Source organism: Triturus cristatus, chromosome 4_1 (genome assembly GCF_964204655.1).
Source record: "Triturus cristatus chromosome 4_1, aTriCri1.1, whole genome shotgun sequence".
NCBI classification, from domain to species: domain Eukaryota; kingdom Metazoa; phylum Chordata; class Amphibia; order Caudata; family Salamandridae; genus Triturus; species Triturus cristatus.
The window spans coordinates 1,092,815,019-1,092,830,436 of NC_140585.1; the positions used below are offsets into that span (position 1 = coordinate 1,092,815,019).

The 15,418-nt window shown below is 44.2% G+C and overlaps 1 protein-coding gene across 2 annotated transcripts in view; it reads left to right on the plus strand.

The window, feature by feature from the left end:
* The window catches only part of CELSR1 (cadherin EGF LAG seven-pass G-type receptor 1), a 457,515-nt gene that overhangs the window by 427,670 nt on the left and 14,427 nt on the right, over nucleotides 1–15,418 (plus strand). For both annotated transcript variants that reach the window (XM_085654077.1, XM_085654076.1), the window contains exons 33-34: nucleotides 947–1,195; nucleotides 4,074–4,338. In XM_085654077.1, coding sequence (XP_085510203.1) covers nucleotides 947–1,195; nucleotides 4,074–4,338 — 514 coding nt within the window. The remainder of the gene's footprint in view (nucleotides 1–946; nucleotides 1,196–4,073; nucleotides 4,339–15,418) is intronic.

The following is a 15,418-nucleotide window of genomic DNA, read 5'->3' on the forward strand; positions in this document are numbered from 1 at the left end:
ATGCCTACCCACACTAACTGGCTCCGGTGGTCACATCAACTAGCCCTCTGTAGCTATGTTGGTTAATGGGCAGAGCAAAAATATGTGGGCTTATACGTTTGGAAATGTGAGTTTTTATTTGTATCTCCACGTTCTATTTATTCGCATTTCTATAATTTATGAGTCACTTTCACAATACTTTTTTTTTTTTGTATTTGATGTACTTAAATAGGAAGACATGATACTTTATTGAGTTCCACAGGGGTTCGAAGCATGCTACCATATTTGTTAAACCACCTTTCACAGGTCCTAAAGCCTCCATACTCTCCTTGTAGGCTCACCATTGGCCCTCACGCCTACTTCACTCTCCATGCAACTGATGTCAGGGACAGGAAAGTTCTATTGCAGCCTGTCCTTCAGTAGAATTCCTTCTCTGTCACAGCCCCTCTGATCACTACTTCCTTTGACAGTCATGGATCATTCTCCGCACAATGTGACCGACCCTGTCGCAATCACAGTCTCAACAACTGCCCACACCACGCTTTAGAAGAGCGGGAGGAGAGGACCTAGTCCCTTCACAGAACAGGAAGAGTCCATTGCAGTTCCTGGGCCACAGTTACACTGTGCTGGCTTAAATTCCTTTATTTCCATCCTGCAGCCACATTACAGCAAGTCCAACGCTGCATTACCTTGTGTTGCCTGAAACAGCCACTCATGATTAAGTCTGAAAAGTGAGTGTCAAAGATTAGGGGTGAGATGGCAGTTAGAGTGTACAGAGAAAGTTGATAGAGAGAGGTGTGAAATAATGCGCAATGTACAAAAAAAGACCAAAGATCTGGTATGAAATAATGCACAAGGGACGACAAACGATCTAGAGCACACTCAAAAGAGAGGGTCTTTGTTCGGTCAGACCCTGAAAGTAGTTTTGGGTTCGGCTGTGTAGTTCATGCTGTTTCTCCCTTTTCAGCTCCAATTGACGCTGTACCCAATCATGTCAAACCATACTGGCCAGGCGAGGGCTTATCAGCCAGCGACAGCGAAGACCCTGGTGGGAAGCGGAAGCTGAAAGTGGAGACCAAGGTTAATGTTGAACTTCATGCCGACAACAAGGGCAATCACTGCAGCGAAGCACCAAAAGACCAGGAGAATGAAGGGCAGCAGAAGGAAAACAAACCTGCATCAAACCAAAACAACCAGCAACCGGAACAAAGAAAGGGTAAGAAAGGAAACAAACCATTCCTGGTACTGCTTACAGATTCTGTCGACTTAACTGCCACAATATGTATGGTAAAAATATTGGGGGAATTAGCATTGTTGGCATAACTTCATGCTTAATTACAAACATTCACAAGCAAAACGTGGTTGTTGTGTATTTTCAATACATCTCTTATTTTGGTTGCAAATTTGAACTGTGCGCTGTAAAAATTTACAACCTTTTCCACTCTGCATGCACCAAAGGCGTTAACTTGCCAGGAGGCATCTCAAGACATTGCCCAAAGTCCTTTTGAGAAACTAACGCGCGCACCTTGGACAAATACACAGCAGACTTGGGCAGAGGAGATAAGGACATGCCCGGTCTCCGATAGTTGGTTTTAATATCGGAGATGAGATGTGTACTGGTTGAATGAAAGGAATGACATGACGGATGGATGGATGGAATGATGGATGGGTGGGTGGGTGGCCTGCCTTCAGTTTGTTTCTAAGAAAACACACACTGCTTTCCTGAGCCATTACGTTGCTTCTTAAGTAATTTGTTAAACTTGCCGTCCTTGGTTTAAATCATTTCTAAAATCAAGCACTCTTAAAATTCAAGGAAGGTCATTACAAACAGTTCTGCACGACGAAGCACATGTCTCAAATTGTAATATACCCCTTGGAGATGACCAGTTCTTCCAAAGTTTTTAGGCATTCCTCCATTCCTGCGTTAGATATTCAGCCAACGAGGTTGAAGGAGAACATGTAGTCAGCCTGGCAATGTCCTCTTCATGGCATCCAATAAGCAGTAATTTTGAACACCTACTACTATCAAGTTTATTCATCAATCCAAGTATAATGCCATGGCAAATAACAGTACAATTAGGTAATATCATATTACAACTGTAGGGGAAGCGCAATTACACTCCTTTCCAAGCGCACAGCATATTGCGAAATTATCACGTGTAAATGATGTCCATGTTTCAATTTTAAAGTCATTCAAACTACTCCAAAGCGTTGTATACTCTTGTTTATTGTTCTTAAATATGACACACGTAGGATGCAAATGTTTTCATTACTGTTTCTTATGCGTCAGATATGCCCATCCGGGCCCTTTTCTGGGCACGCTTGAATCCATCAAACATCCTCAGCCTTAAAAGATTTTATACCCAATGCATTTCAAGCCATTTGTGGCCCTTCGTCAGGAAAAGAACAGAAATTTGGTTGATATTGAAAAGAAAGATGTAATTTGGTGTGCACTGTATCACATTTGGATTCAAGTAATATTATATTACTCACTGCTCGGGGTCTAAGCCTCTGTTGAAAGCACTAACCACTGTTAATTGCCCCTTTCTGTAGTTGTGGGCCCAAATGAAAGGAAAAGGCACATAAAGAAAATAAGAGCAATTAACAGTGGTTAAACCTGACAGCATGCTAATAAGACTATTAACCTCTGACCCCTTTGTCTGCTTCTTGCCCTTAATTTACACTCCCACCAACAGTTAGAATGCAAGCAAACATGTCGGCAATCTAATCAGTCAATCTCAACTTCCATACAGGGGGCTGATTTATGCTAAGATCATTCTTCACACTGCCCAGTCATTCCAGAAATCAGGACAATAATTTAAAGACTAATTAAGAAAAAAAGAAAATACGATTCAGATCCCTGAATGTTTGGTACTAAGAACCTTCTGTGCCTCTATTCTTGCTAGATGCATTGGCTATTTGCAAATCGGTTAGCAAAAGTAACTGAACAGGTTTAAACCAGTCTAATGGGACAACTAATGCAAGCACCAATTCTCTTCAATCATTATCCTCGGTATTTGTTGATAACTAGTTTTAAAATGCTCAATTTAAACAAATAAAATCAACTGATATTAAGACCTAGTGGCAGACCTAGTGTTAGTGTGCGCGGAGGAGCCCTGGGGGAATGAGGGAAGATTTTCAGCACTACAGACAAATCTGTTACCAAACAGTGCATACATTTGGTTGACTGGAGACTTCCAGGAGTCCAGTGCACTCATTCATGAGCTGCATCTTAATCAGGCAACATGAGGTAGCTATCAGCCTATGATCCCATTTCTGAGAGGGCGATACAGTGAAGCGTTACAGCCATGACCCTAATATTTTTAAAGAGCTTTAGAATACAGTGTTGATGGGTTGCGGAAATGCCGTGCTTTCTAAAGTTTCTCGCCTCAAGTTATGAGATCCTGTGCTGGCAAAGCCAAAATGTTTGGTTGGTAATCTGGTGGGATGGCTATTTTTTATTTTGTATTACAAGTCTATGCCAAAAAAAATAAAATAAGTAAACATGTTGCAGAAAGAACTTGGCAGCTGTGGACTTGGAATAACATTTTTGCCAGCGTCTCTCATGTTTTCAGGAAACTTCATAATAAAATTACGCGCACACACAAAAATATAAAAAAATCATACATGCATATAAAGAGGGTCTTTGGTCAGCCCTTCTATGGTCTGTTCAAGTATCACTCACATTTTTCTTGCAAGGCATGAAACAATGGGTCCACTCGTTTCAGCCATTTGCTCTTTTCACCCTCCTTTCATTTCATGTTTTTAAAATTTCTTTGTGATGGGTCTTTTTTATTTTTTGTGTTTGGAATGGTAAAAAATGCCACCTTTAGAGGGTAGTATGTTAAATTGTTATTACCTTTTTACTTTTAGTGCATATTGCATATGTTGACAAGATAAATAATAATAACAGGTTTACCAAGGCCAGACCTGCTGGTTTTGCCACTGCTTGTTCTATAAATGCATTCACTCAACAAGACCATTGCTCGCTTTTTCTTAAGCGGAATTGTGAAGACGTATTCCTTACAGGTGATACAACATGAATACACCTGATGACAAACTAACATTCGCTTTACTCACTTGTATTTTAACAGGTATTTTAAAGAACAAAGTCACCTACCCTCCCCCTCTAACAGACAAAAACATGAAGAACCGTTTGAGGGAAAAACTGTCAGACTACAACCATACGACGATCTCGTCGCGAGCTTCTTCGCCAGGCTCCAATGATGGGTATCACTCTCCGACAAACACCGGCATTATCATCAAAAATGCACGCCAAGAGCAACCTTCAGAGCAACTCAACGGCATGGCTCTGAATCTCCGGAAAGGCCTCATCAATGCAGACACATCCGACTCCGAGTAAGTGCATCTGAGAATACTGCTGACTAGAAATGGTCAAATTTAGAAATATTCATGAGGCTTGGCCAAACCAATCCTGTCTTTCCGATTGCCTGTGAGTGTGGTGAAGGTTTGGGTTTCTGCCCTGTCATATGGCACACTAACTCCTAACAAGTCTTTTTAACTAATGGCTGTCAGTAAACTACGTTGACCTCTCACTGTGCATATTTTGAAGAACCCTTTCAGTGATTGGCTGCCTGGCTCTCGCGTGTACAGAGAAAGACTAGATGTGTGCTGCACATCTTAAAAATTTATTTATGAAATGATTGAGCTAACTTAGCACTTTTAAGATGAAATTATTTATCACTGTGAATTGGTTAAGGATCGCATTCGGATCTACGGATACTGGCAAAATGAATCAAGGAGCTGGTTAAACATTATATAGAGCCATGCTTGAAAAGACCCTCACCCACACGTTTGCGCAATCGTGGCAGTGAATGAGTTTCCCAGTAAATATTGAAGGAGCGAAGCACTCCACGGCTGAGCAAACCTGACAGAGACTTGGTGGCCTCAGCACAGCTTTGCATAAGAGTCTTTTATCTGCCATGGCTATTTAGGACTCTAAGGCAACTTTAGCATAGGTCACATCAGATTAGCTTGAAGCAAACAGAGAAAAAGTTTTACCAAATTCCAGTTTTACTTCCCTAGCAAGTGGGAGAAGGGCATAGCTTCTATCGTTTATTCTATGCATAGTGACCACAATTTTCAGAGAAGTGCAGGGAGGTTGTAATGTCAATTAATAAGTAATGCCAGTCCACAGGCGTGCTAACATAAAGCGGCTTCCGCCAATTTATACTCGTAATATATTCGCATTCTCCGAGACAGCCCTCGGAAATGATCAGTCGGGTTATGGCAAACCCTCTGTTCCAAAATGTGTTTGAGCAGTTTAAAGGTGGGCGCACTCTCCAAATTTCTTCAAAAACAAAAAAGTTAAAGAAATTAAGATTCAGGTAGCAGTCACTTCAATATGTAAATTAGAAACCGTAGTGCAAAGCTTGGTTAACTGTTTGTAAACATATGCTATGAAATGGTGCTTTAAAAATTATCTATCTTCTAATAACCAATTTATGGACCAGAGTATGCACTAAGGCCCATCCAAATGCTGTTCAGTCATGCCTGTCTGACAAAATCCGAGCAGTGTGTAGTAGCAAATAAACGCTGTGGTTCACTGTGCACACATCTGTTTGATTCCAATGATGATTTCCTTGGAGGGAAACGATGCTAATCTCAGTGCCACCGGAATTATGCTGCAGGGGTGACTAAATTATGCGGTAAGAAAAGGCAAACTATGCAACACATTTTTTGATAGTATTAATTCATTGTTTTGTTATTTTTTACACATGGTAATCCTGACTGGGCCAACATTTTACATAATTATTTACAATTTAAAAAAAGACGGAGACGGAGGAGCAGTTGTTGTTTTCGAAGAGACTGCCACTGCGTGTGAACATATTTCACAACATTGTTAGTAGCTTTTTATCCTTTTGAGCTAGAAACGAATCTTTCTTTTATGTTTAAATATGTTTATTAGCATTTTCAAAAGATAGAAAACAATACAAAGGCATAAATCACACAATGCAATAGAGGGCACCATCCGCGTACATTCCAAAAACAGAAAGAAACATAGCGCGGTAAGTGCTCTGATAAATCCACTGTGTAATAGTGAATGGACGGTACCCGCGAATGTTCTGCCTCTGTAATAAGCCAAATTTGTAAACTCCCCCCTACCCCCCTTTTTTCCGGTAGTCTCCATTTTGCCTTGAGCGGGTCCCACTTCTGCATTTGTCACCGCACTTACTAACAATAAGAAATTATGCTTGTTCTGTCCATAAGTTCGAGAGACGCAGCACTCTTAGATATTTGGGCTGGGTGATTTCGTTGAACTAATCGAGAGCAATGTTAGGAATGGGCTCCCTACTTTCTGGAACGAGTCATTGGTATTGTTCAGGGTAGCCAAAATCCGTTCCATCCCTAAGATATGCCAGAGCCTATGCAGCCAACCTGTATGTGTGGGGGAGGTGGAGGAACCCCAGTGTGACAATATATTTTGCAACGTTGCGCCCAATGCCAACCCCATTTGACGTCCTCTCATGCTTTTAAGTGGGTATGTGACCGGGTTGGGTAGGTCTAAGATAGCATAGACAGAGTCTCGGGATCTGTGTGTCAAATAGCTTGTCTATCTCATCAAGCATTTTAGTCCAATAGTCAGATAGCAGTGGGCAATCCCACAGGATATGTAGCAATGTTCCCTCGTTGTTGCAGCTCCGTTGTGGGTTACCCCTATGTAGGTGCACAGGTGTGAGATACCAATAAGTAGCTATTTTCATGGCGGTTTCTATGCTGGTGACATTGCGAGCTGTGTGTTTTGCCCTATAGTAAATTCCATCCCAGTCTTTCTGCGTGAGCTCCCCACCCAGTTCTCTCCCCCACCTCCGTTGTCTCGGTGTGGCCTGTGTTTGTGGGCCATGTCTAATCATGTCATACATGTTGGATATCAGTCCTTTATCAGTGAGTTTGGAATAAGCCATTTTTCATATTTGGTCAGCCAGCGGGACCCTTGTTCCCTCACCCCCTTCTGAAGTACCCAGTGTCACAGTTGCAAGTATCTCAATCTCTTGGAGTCGGGAATTCCATACTCAAGCTTCATTTCAGAAAACTGAATAATTCCTGAGAAATCAAACAGGTGGCCTATCGATCGACAAGTCATTGCGGAAAAGCTTTGTCCGACATCACAGGTGCAAATTCGCTAATGCCAAACAGGGGGGTCAAGGGAGACGGGAAGGTAGTGAGGTTCTTTGCTGTCGCCACCCCCTCCCAGATTGTCATCACAGATTTGGTAATGGGCTCTATCCTGAAAAAGCCATCGTTTTCCGGATTCCGGCCGTGCCCATTCCACTAAGTAACTCAGTTGTGCCGCTTTATAATAGCCGAGGAGGTCTGGTATCCCCAATCCTCCAGCTTCAGGCCTCATATAACCCAGGGCCTTACTCATCCGTGGTCGTGCCCCAGCCCAGACAAACTGATTGATGTCCAGTTGTAATGATGCAATCGCTCCCGTGGGAGGCAGTGCCGGTAGGGTTTGGAATAGGTAAAGTGCCTTTGGTAAGAAGGACATTTTGACCGTTGCAATTCTCCTGAGTAGCGACAGGTGGTATTGACTCCAGGCACCCATGTCTTTCTTCGCTTGCCTGGCTAACCTGGCATAGTTCAGGGGGGTCGTCTGGCACACTGTTGCCGCTAAATCCTAGCCCAAGTAAGGAATACAATCTATTACTTGAATACCAGATAGCCAGCCCTCCCTGGAGCTGAGAGTGGCCGACGCTGGGTTTAAGTTCAATATTTGCGATTTCCCGGCATTAACCCGGAAACCTGAAACACGTCCGAATAGGTCCAATTCTTCCAGAAAGGCGGGGAATGACACCTTCGGTTCTGTCAATGCCGCAATCACATCGTCTGCATTGAGGCTGATCCGATGTGTTTCCCCCCGAATGGAATCCCTCGAATGTTAGGGTTGTCCCTGATCTTTTGTGCCAAGGGCTCAATATAGAGGGCGAACAACAGGGGGGATAACTGGCACTCCTGCCAGGTGCCTCTTTGAATGGCAAATGGTTGTGAGGAGATGCTGTTAACTCTAATGGACGCCAAGGGCCTGTTGTAGCAGCAGCTCACCCATTCCCTGAATTTCTCTCCCAAACTGAACTTAGATAGCGCATGACTTAGGAAGCCCCAATCCACCCGGTCGAAAGCTTTTTCAACGTCGACTGTTCGCAGAAGAGCATCCATTTGTGTTTGGTGGGCCTTATCTATAAGGTGGAGTACCCTCTTTGCATCATCTGCACATTGGCGGGACTGAATAAATCCCGCCTGGTCTGGCTCGATCAAGTGTAGCATGCAGGGGCCTAGACGTGTGGCGAGTATTCCAGTGAAAAGTTTAAAATCTACATTGAGCAAAGATATAGGGCGGTATGAGCCACATTGTTGCCTGTCTTTGCCCGGCTTAGGCAGCACCACAATGGCTGCCGCTAACATCGTGGCGGGAATCGGATTTACACTCCCAAAAGAATGGAACACTCTTGTTAAAATCGAGGCTAGGAGGTGGCAAACTTCTTATAAAAAAAGTGTCAGCCGTGTACAATCTTTCATAAAATTCCCTGAAAGTGCAAGCTATCACCTGATCCCCGATAACCTCTCTCTGGCCATCCCCCTGGAGCGATGGGAACTTTGCCCGCTGTCTTTGGGCCCAGAGCCTATTGGCCAGGAGGCAGCCGTTGCGGTCGCCCCCGACGTAGTAAGAGTGTTTTAACCTGATTGCCGCGTACTCCGCCCTGTCCAAATCAAGCCCGGCTAGCTGTCCCCTTGCTGCTTTCAGCTGCTACAGACCCTGGGCGCACCTGTTCGGCTATGTACCCTTTCCAGTTCCTGTACTTGGGCCGCTAAGCTAGATCTCAGTTCCTTGCGCTCTATTGTCGGCAGCCGACAACACTATTAGTTCCCCCCAATACTACCGCTTTCATCGCTTCCCAAAGTGTCGTTGCCGCTATGTCTGGGGTATCGTTAAGAGTGAGATATTCCTGAATGCACTTAGTAAGTTGCTGTTCCACTGTTTTCTTGTGGAGCATATTCTCTTTAAGCCTGCAGCAGCCAGCTTGACGGGGGCTTGACGGCATTGATATGTGTAATCAGTGCGTCGTGGTCTGAAAGGGCCGCGGGTTTGATTCTCACTGCTTTGACCACCCCATTAATCTCCCCCTTCCCTAAGAAGTAGTCGATGCATGCATAGGATCTGTGTGCGTGCGAAAAAAGAGTATTGCGTTGAGGTGGGGTGCGCCTCCCTCCAGATATCCACAAAGCCCATTTCATTCAGCCATTTCCCCCCTCCGCTGACAATTCTCCTTTGAGGTCTGGGATATATCCTTGCTCGAGTCATTACTATATTGAGACCCCCCCGATCAATGTCATGCAATTTTGTGTGGCCATAACATCCGTCAGGGCTGCTTTAAGGAAGCTTTCCTGTTCCGAGTTGGGGGCATACATGGAACCTATCGCTACGAGTTGGGAGCCAAATTGTATAGTGTAGGCCAGCAATCTCCCTTTTAGCTCAGCCACCTTGTTGCGCACTACCCCCTTGCAGCGATTGGATAGGAGCAGGGCCACCCCGGCCTTTTCCCCCCTGTGGAAGAGTAATATTGTTGGGGGAATACTCTCTATCTCATGCGGTGGTGATCTTTGGCCAGGAGATGAGTCTTCTGTAGGAGACATATTTCGGCCTCCGTATGTTCCAGATAGGACAGAATAGCCCGTCTTTTGACTTGGTTGTTAAGACCCTTAACGTTAAGCGTGAGTAGTTTCACCTCTTTCATAACCATGACAGGTAGGTGTAGATTCATCTATTACAGCCCCCTGAGGTGCGCACTGCTCTCGAACATAACTGAGTGTCCCCCTCATGGGCCATGTCGGTGGTGATCAGTGTAGAAGCGCGTTAGATGATATTCCGTTGACCCCAGGGACCGCCTGAAAGGAAACTGTTATACCGGACCCCACCTACCCCCTCCCTAACCCTAACAAACAAAACAATATTTACCCCAGGAAATAATCCAGAAGATGCAGGATTCGTCCACGCCTCCTTGGTGAAACAGGTTGTAGGGTGCATCGTGTGGTTGTCAATGCTCCCCCATCCGCCCACCCGCCACCCCCTGGCAAAGCATTGAACCACTTATCTGACCCAATAATCAAATTAGTCCTCTGGATTGGATCCGGAGTCGGCGGTCAGCGAGGCCAGCACTGTCTGACGTTCTTGAGAGATAGTCTGAGTCTGGCTTGGAGGTGACTTCCAGCCTTCGGCGTCCGCCAACTGGCTGCCACCTCTCTCTGACCTTTCCTGTCTCCAACTGCTGGCTTGGTTGAGTGGGGGTTATCGATACCCAGGACCTTGCATGCCTCCTGCAGTGACCTTATTTGCCTCAGCCTGCCATCCCACTTGAAGATTATGCAAAAGGGGTGCCCCCACGAGTAGGAGAGACCCTGGTTACGAAGATGCATTATGACTAGTCTGAAGTCTCTACGTTTTTGTAACGTGATTGCAGCTAGGTCCTAATATAGGAGGATGTCGTACCCCCATAGGTTAGCGGTTGCGCTTCCCTGGCTTTCCTCAGAAAAAGTTCCTTAAGTTAAGGCCAGTATATCGGGAGGGGTTGCCGGCGCTCTCCTTTGCAAACCCACCCTGTGGGCCCTGTCAATTTGTATAGCAAAGTCCTGTGATTCCTGCAGGATGTGGCAGAAGAGGCACTAGAGATACTGGGTGATGTCCGTGCCTTCTTTTTGAGATGGAACTGCCTTCAAGCAGATGTTGTTTCTACGGGAGCGATTTTCTAAATCCTCCGAGTGAGCCTGGAGGTCTGTGTTGGGTTTGGAGTCGGATCACCTCTTGCTTAAATTGCTCCACTTCATCCCACGATTCTTCGTGATCCTCCATTGTGGCCACCCTCTCTAAGACCGCGTCCAGGTCTCGTCGCACCTCCTTAATCTCAGTGGAGAAGTCCTTCCTGAGCGCCTGTAGATCGTCCCGCAGAGTGGAAAATAGTTGTGCTAAGAAAGCACGCGTAACCGGTTCCTCCATGGACTCCGCTTCCTGCCCTCCCGACGCGATTGGGGAAACGCGGCCGTCCACTCCGCTTGCTGCTGCCTTCTTAGTGAACATGTCTTTCACGTTTCTGTCCCTCTTCGCCCGTGTTAAGGACATGTCTGAACTGCGGGTGGGCACCTGAGGCAGCGGCGAATGGTTGCGGTTCGCGAGTGTTGTCAGGGATATTGGCCGCACGTGCGTCGGTATGCACCCGTTGTGGGGCGGCGGTGCGTGAACAATGGGCCTTATAGACGAGCCAAAAAAAGTCCGATAAGGGTATTTGACAGTTAGGAAGTAAATGGCGCTCTGCAGGTAAACGTGAATGGTGTAAACTCAATGGATATTATGGTGCAAACAGGGAGGGAAAACCCCAAAAACCCCTCAAACCGTGTAGGAAAACCTACAACCAAACAATTAGGACAATCCTGTGCACACATACAGTTTATCAAATCAATGTTGACAAGGGTAAGTACAGAAATGAAAAAAGGAGCATCCGCATATGAACAGGTGGTTCTGTTTAATTAGCGTAACCAGCCGACACGTGTTTCGTCATGGAAAGAGTAGACCACGACTCTTCAGGGCTGTAGCCTTAGCCTGAAAAACAATGGATGCTTAGTATTCGAGCAAAAGTAGTTCTAGAGGTGCCTACCGCCAGTAACGTAAAATCAAGTCTTCAATGTGAAACGTATTCAAAGTGTATTAGTTCTGACAAGTAAGTATTTGGCCAAAAGTTCCAGCACGAATAAGTCCATACGAAAAAAGTCACTACAGTTGAAGAGTCAAACGTCCTGGCGGCATCCATTCGGTGGACGAGTCGTTTTGGGCGATTCTCCTCCTCTGTGGCTCCTCCACCATAGCAGAGGAGCCACCGCTGGTAAAGTGTGATCCCAAGGGATGCTAATCAAGGGCAGGACCACGCCTCTCTTTAAATAAAGGCCTTGGGTCTAAATATGCTTACCCCTTATCCCTTTTAGCCAAAATTGGCCAACAAACAGGGACACACCAGCGACACTGAAACTATTAAGAGACGGGAGGACCTATTGCATTTTAATATTACATCACTATATCAGGCCAAAATGTCCTTGGTGCCATTTGGAATCATTCTGAAACTGATTAGCAGGAATAGCGCCCCTTTCCTAATATAGATTTGTCCATAAGCTTTTGGCACCGTACACGAAGACTTAAGTTTTCAATAAGGTTATATGTGACCTGGATAACGCAAGACTCTGGGAGCTTTTCCTCTTACTATGTATCTGGTGGTCAACTGACTGCATGGCAAACCTCTGTCACAAACAAGATCCCTTTGGGCTCCTATTTAAAGCATACGGGTACTCACAGTTTTCATGCATACATCATTCAAAATCATCAGCAATCGTAAGAAACCAAAAAAAGATAATATAAAGCTATATTTTTATTTTATTGTTATATATAGATGTTTCTGATATAAAACTCAAGAATTGTGTACAATAAATTCATAAAAACACATCCAAGATATGAATCAAATATTCAAATTGAATCACAATTATAAAACAAACATAATCTAAAAGACTGTAATGACTGTTGGAAACAGAAGACCCAATATTATTCCATTGGCACACCAAGTCTTACAACCAAATAATTCGAGGTCAACCCAATTTCATATTGTCCTTATTTTCAGTGACCCCAGGTGATGCTTGGGTGCTCAAGTGACACACAGCGACGCGTTTCGGTGGTACAATATGATACGCCACCTTCTTCAAGCTTAACGTTATGAATCAGTGTTTCCCAATATAAATCAGTTGCGAAACATTCCAGCAACCAATAAGAGAAATATTTCTTCCTCTGGTGCAGTTATTTTTTACCTCCAGATCACACAATACGTAAAAAAGGAGGTATGACATATGTGTTCTCCCTTGATTTGTTCTTTCCTTTACTCTGTTCTTTTCTTTAATTTATAAACGGGCAAACTAAACATGATGTTGTATCAGCCTTCACTGTTTTGCTGCAATCATGAGAGATAAAATCCTTCTTAGAACTCCATCTACGTTCCGCCCCTGGAGCTGTGGCGAAAAATCTTCTATAAGCTTAGACAGCCTCTTTGTGGGTTAAAGAAATAACTCCTGCGATATACCCAACTGCCGGGACATAAAAAGTCTCCAAGCCTGCTCCAAACGTCTCCGCTACCAACCGATAGTTCCGCAACTGATTTATATTGGGAAACACTGATTCATAACGTTAAGCTTGAAGAAGGTGGCGTATATTATTGTACCACCGAAATACGTCGCTGTGTGTCACTTGGGCACCCAAGCATTACATCATCATCGGATGTCCTACAGGGCTCTCCTCATTATCAGTTCACCTGAAGATAAATATGTTGCTGTTCAGTGACTTGGTGACGATAAGAAATTAAAATTTCATATTTAAATATCTGAGCTTCTCTCAACACATTCACTATATGGATTTTTTCAAACCATCCACCAAACATTTTGTCTTTCACTGTTATGTACCGTCTGGTACATAAGCGTGAAATCAAAAATGAGTGATTCAAAATTATACATCCAAACACAAATGTATTTAGTCAGAATGCTATGCTTGTAATAAAGTAAAAGAAATAGTAGGTTTGCTCTACTCAAATGATACTATAATAGTCTATACACAGAGGCGTAGCTAGAGCTTCCGGCGCCCGGGGCTATCTCTCAGATTGCCGCCCATGGCAGGTAGCGGGGGGTGGGGCGATGCTGGGTAAAAAGAACGGCGAGCACTTGAAAGAGGTCCTAGAGACACGTGATATCGCCGCTAATAGTTACCTCGATCATGCAAGTTACATGCCCATACATGATACAGGCCAAGGCTACACAGCTGAATACACCGGCAGTACAAAGACATACAATTGATGGACGGAATGCAGAACAAATCAAAACATTCACCTCCAGTCAAGAGATCAGGGTTAAATCCATCATTCTTTTGCTCACCATGCCACCCCAGTTTAGACCTGGCTATATGCAAATCAAGACTGATTTGTATATGGCTGGGTCCAAACTGGAATGGCATAGGGAGCAAAAAAACGAAGGCTTTAGGCCCAGATCTCTGTACTGAGGTGAATGTATGACATTGTTCTGCATTCTGTCCATTAATTGTTCTTTTTGCAATAATATGTAAGTTCAGAGGTATCAAGGTTGACTTGTTTGCAACCTCCAGCATATTGAACCAAAAATATGACCAGAGTCCTATATGCAGTGGCAATGTGTTGGTCTGAATAGATGTTATTACACCTTCCTAAATTGAGGCTATTAATAACTCATCGCAATTTATTTCTGCTTTTGAGTACTCCTCAGGACTTTAAAAAGTTCATGATTGTGTTGTATGACTGTCAGATGCTTGCTAACCAACATGATTTCAGATCTGTGCTGTGTTTATTCACAATGGTGGCTGCGCCTTCCTCGGTGATGACTCACAAATATGACTGGACACTTTCACTTTCATGCACACTGCGTCCCCTGTCTAGCTTGCTGACCTGATTTCCCACAGCTTGCTGTTGGCTTTTTGTTCTTGGGAGATTATTGATGCCAGAGTTGCTCACTGTGGAGCCATTGTCTCCGGCCTGGGTCAGGCTTTCCCTCACAGCAGCTCACTTGTGGTGAGTGTCCAAGGGCAGTCAAAACCTTGTCTCGTTGCAAACCATTGCAAAGATGTAAGAGGAACATGTCTAGGAATCAGATGTCACTTTAAAGTTTTAAGGTCCCGCCTTCATGTGTAAGTGGCCTTAACATCCAGTGTCACACTGAGAAAGCATGAGCGTTCTTGGTGGCCTTTGGTGAGTGGAAGTAAGAAACCTTTGTAAAGGCAGCTGGTTTCCCTTCCTTTCTTTTGCAACCTGCATTCTGAGTGACTATGGCTACTCTAGAGCCATGCATGTAAAACGTGACTTGCATTAACATAGAATACATGCTTGTAAATGCTGAACTCTAGTGATGCGCCTACACACATACTAGTCCAGAAATTTCACTTATAAGGTGGTGGCTATGGAAGATCAAAATAAGGAGTAAAGATACCTATTAACATGTATTTGATAACACAAGTAAGAAGAGTAATGATTTCATTCTCAGGAATGTTCTAAGATGAAATTGTTCCTATCACTTGCCAACAACACCAAAGACCGCAAACGCGAATTTCGACCTGAAGCAAACTTCAGTTTCTTTATCGCCTGCTGTTCGGTGCTCAGCAGCATGACAGGCTGTCTTTTAAACCAAGGCTAGCTTGAAACCTATGCTAATTCCTTCTGTATCTGGGACCCCATGCTTCTTTACCCCATTCAGTTCTGAGTTTTTTCTTGGAGATCCATCAATGAATTTAAACATGCATCATAAATAAAGCTTCTTAGGGAATGCCAATTTTCCTGATAGAGTTAGAGTGTGAGTCAAAAGCAAACCAGTCGAAGCC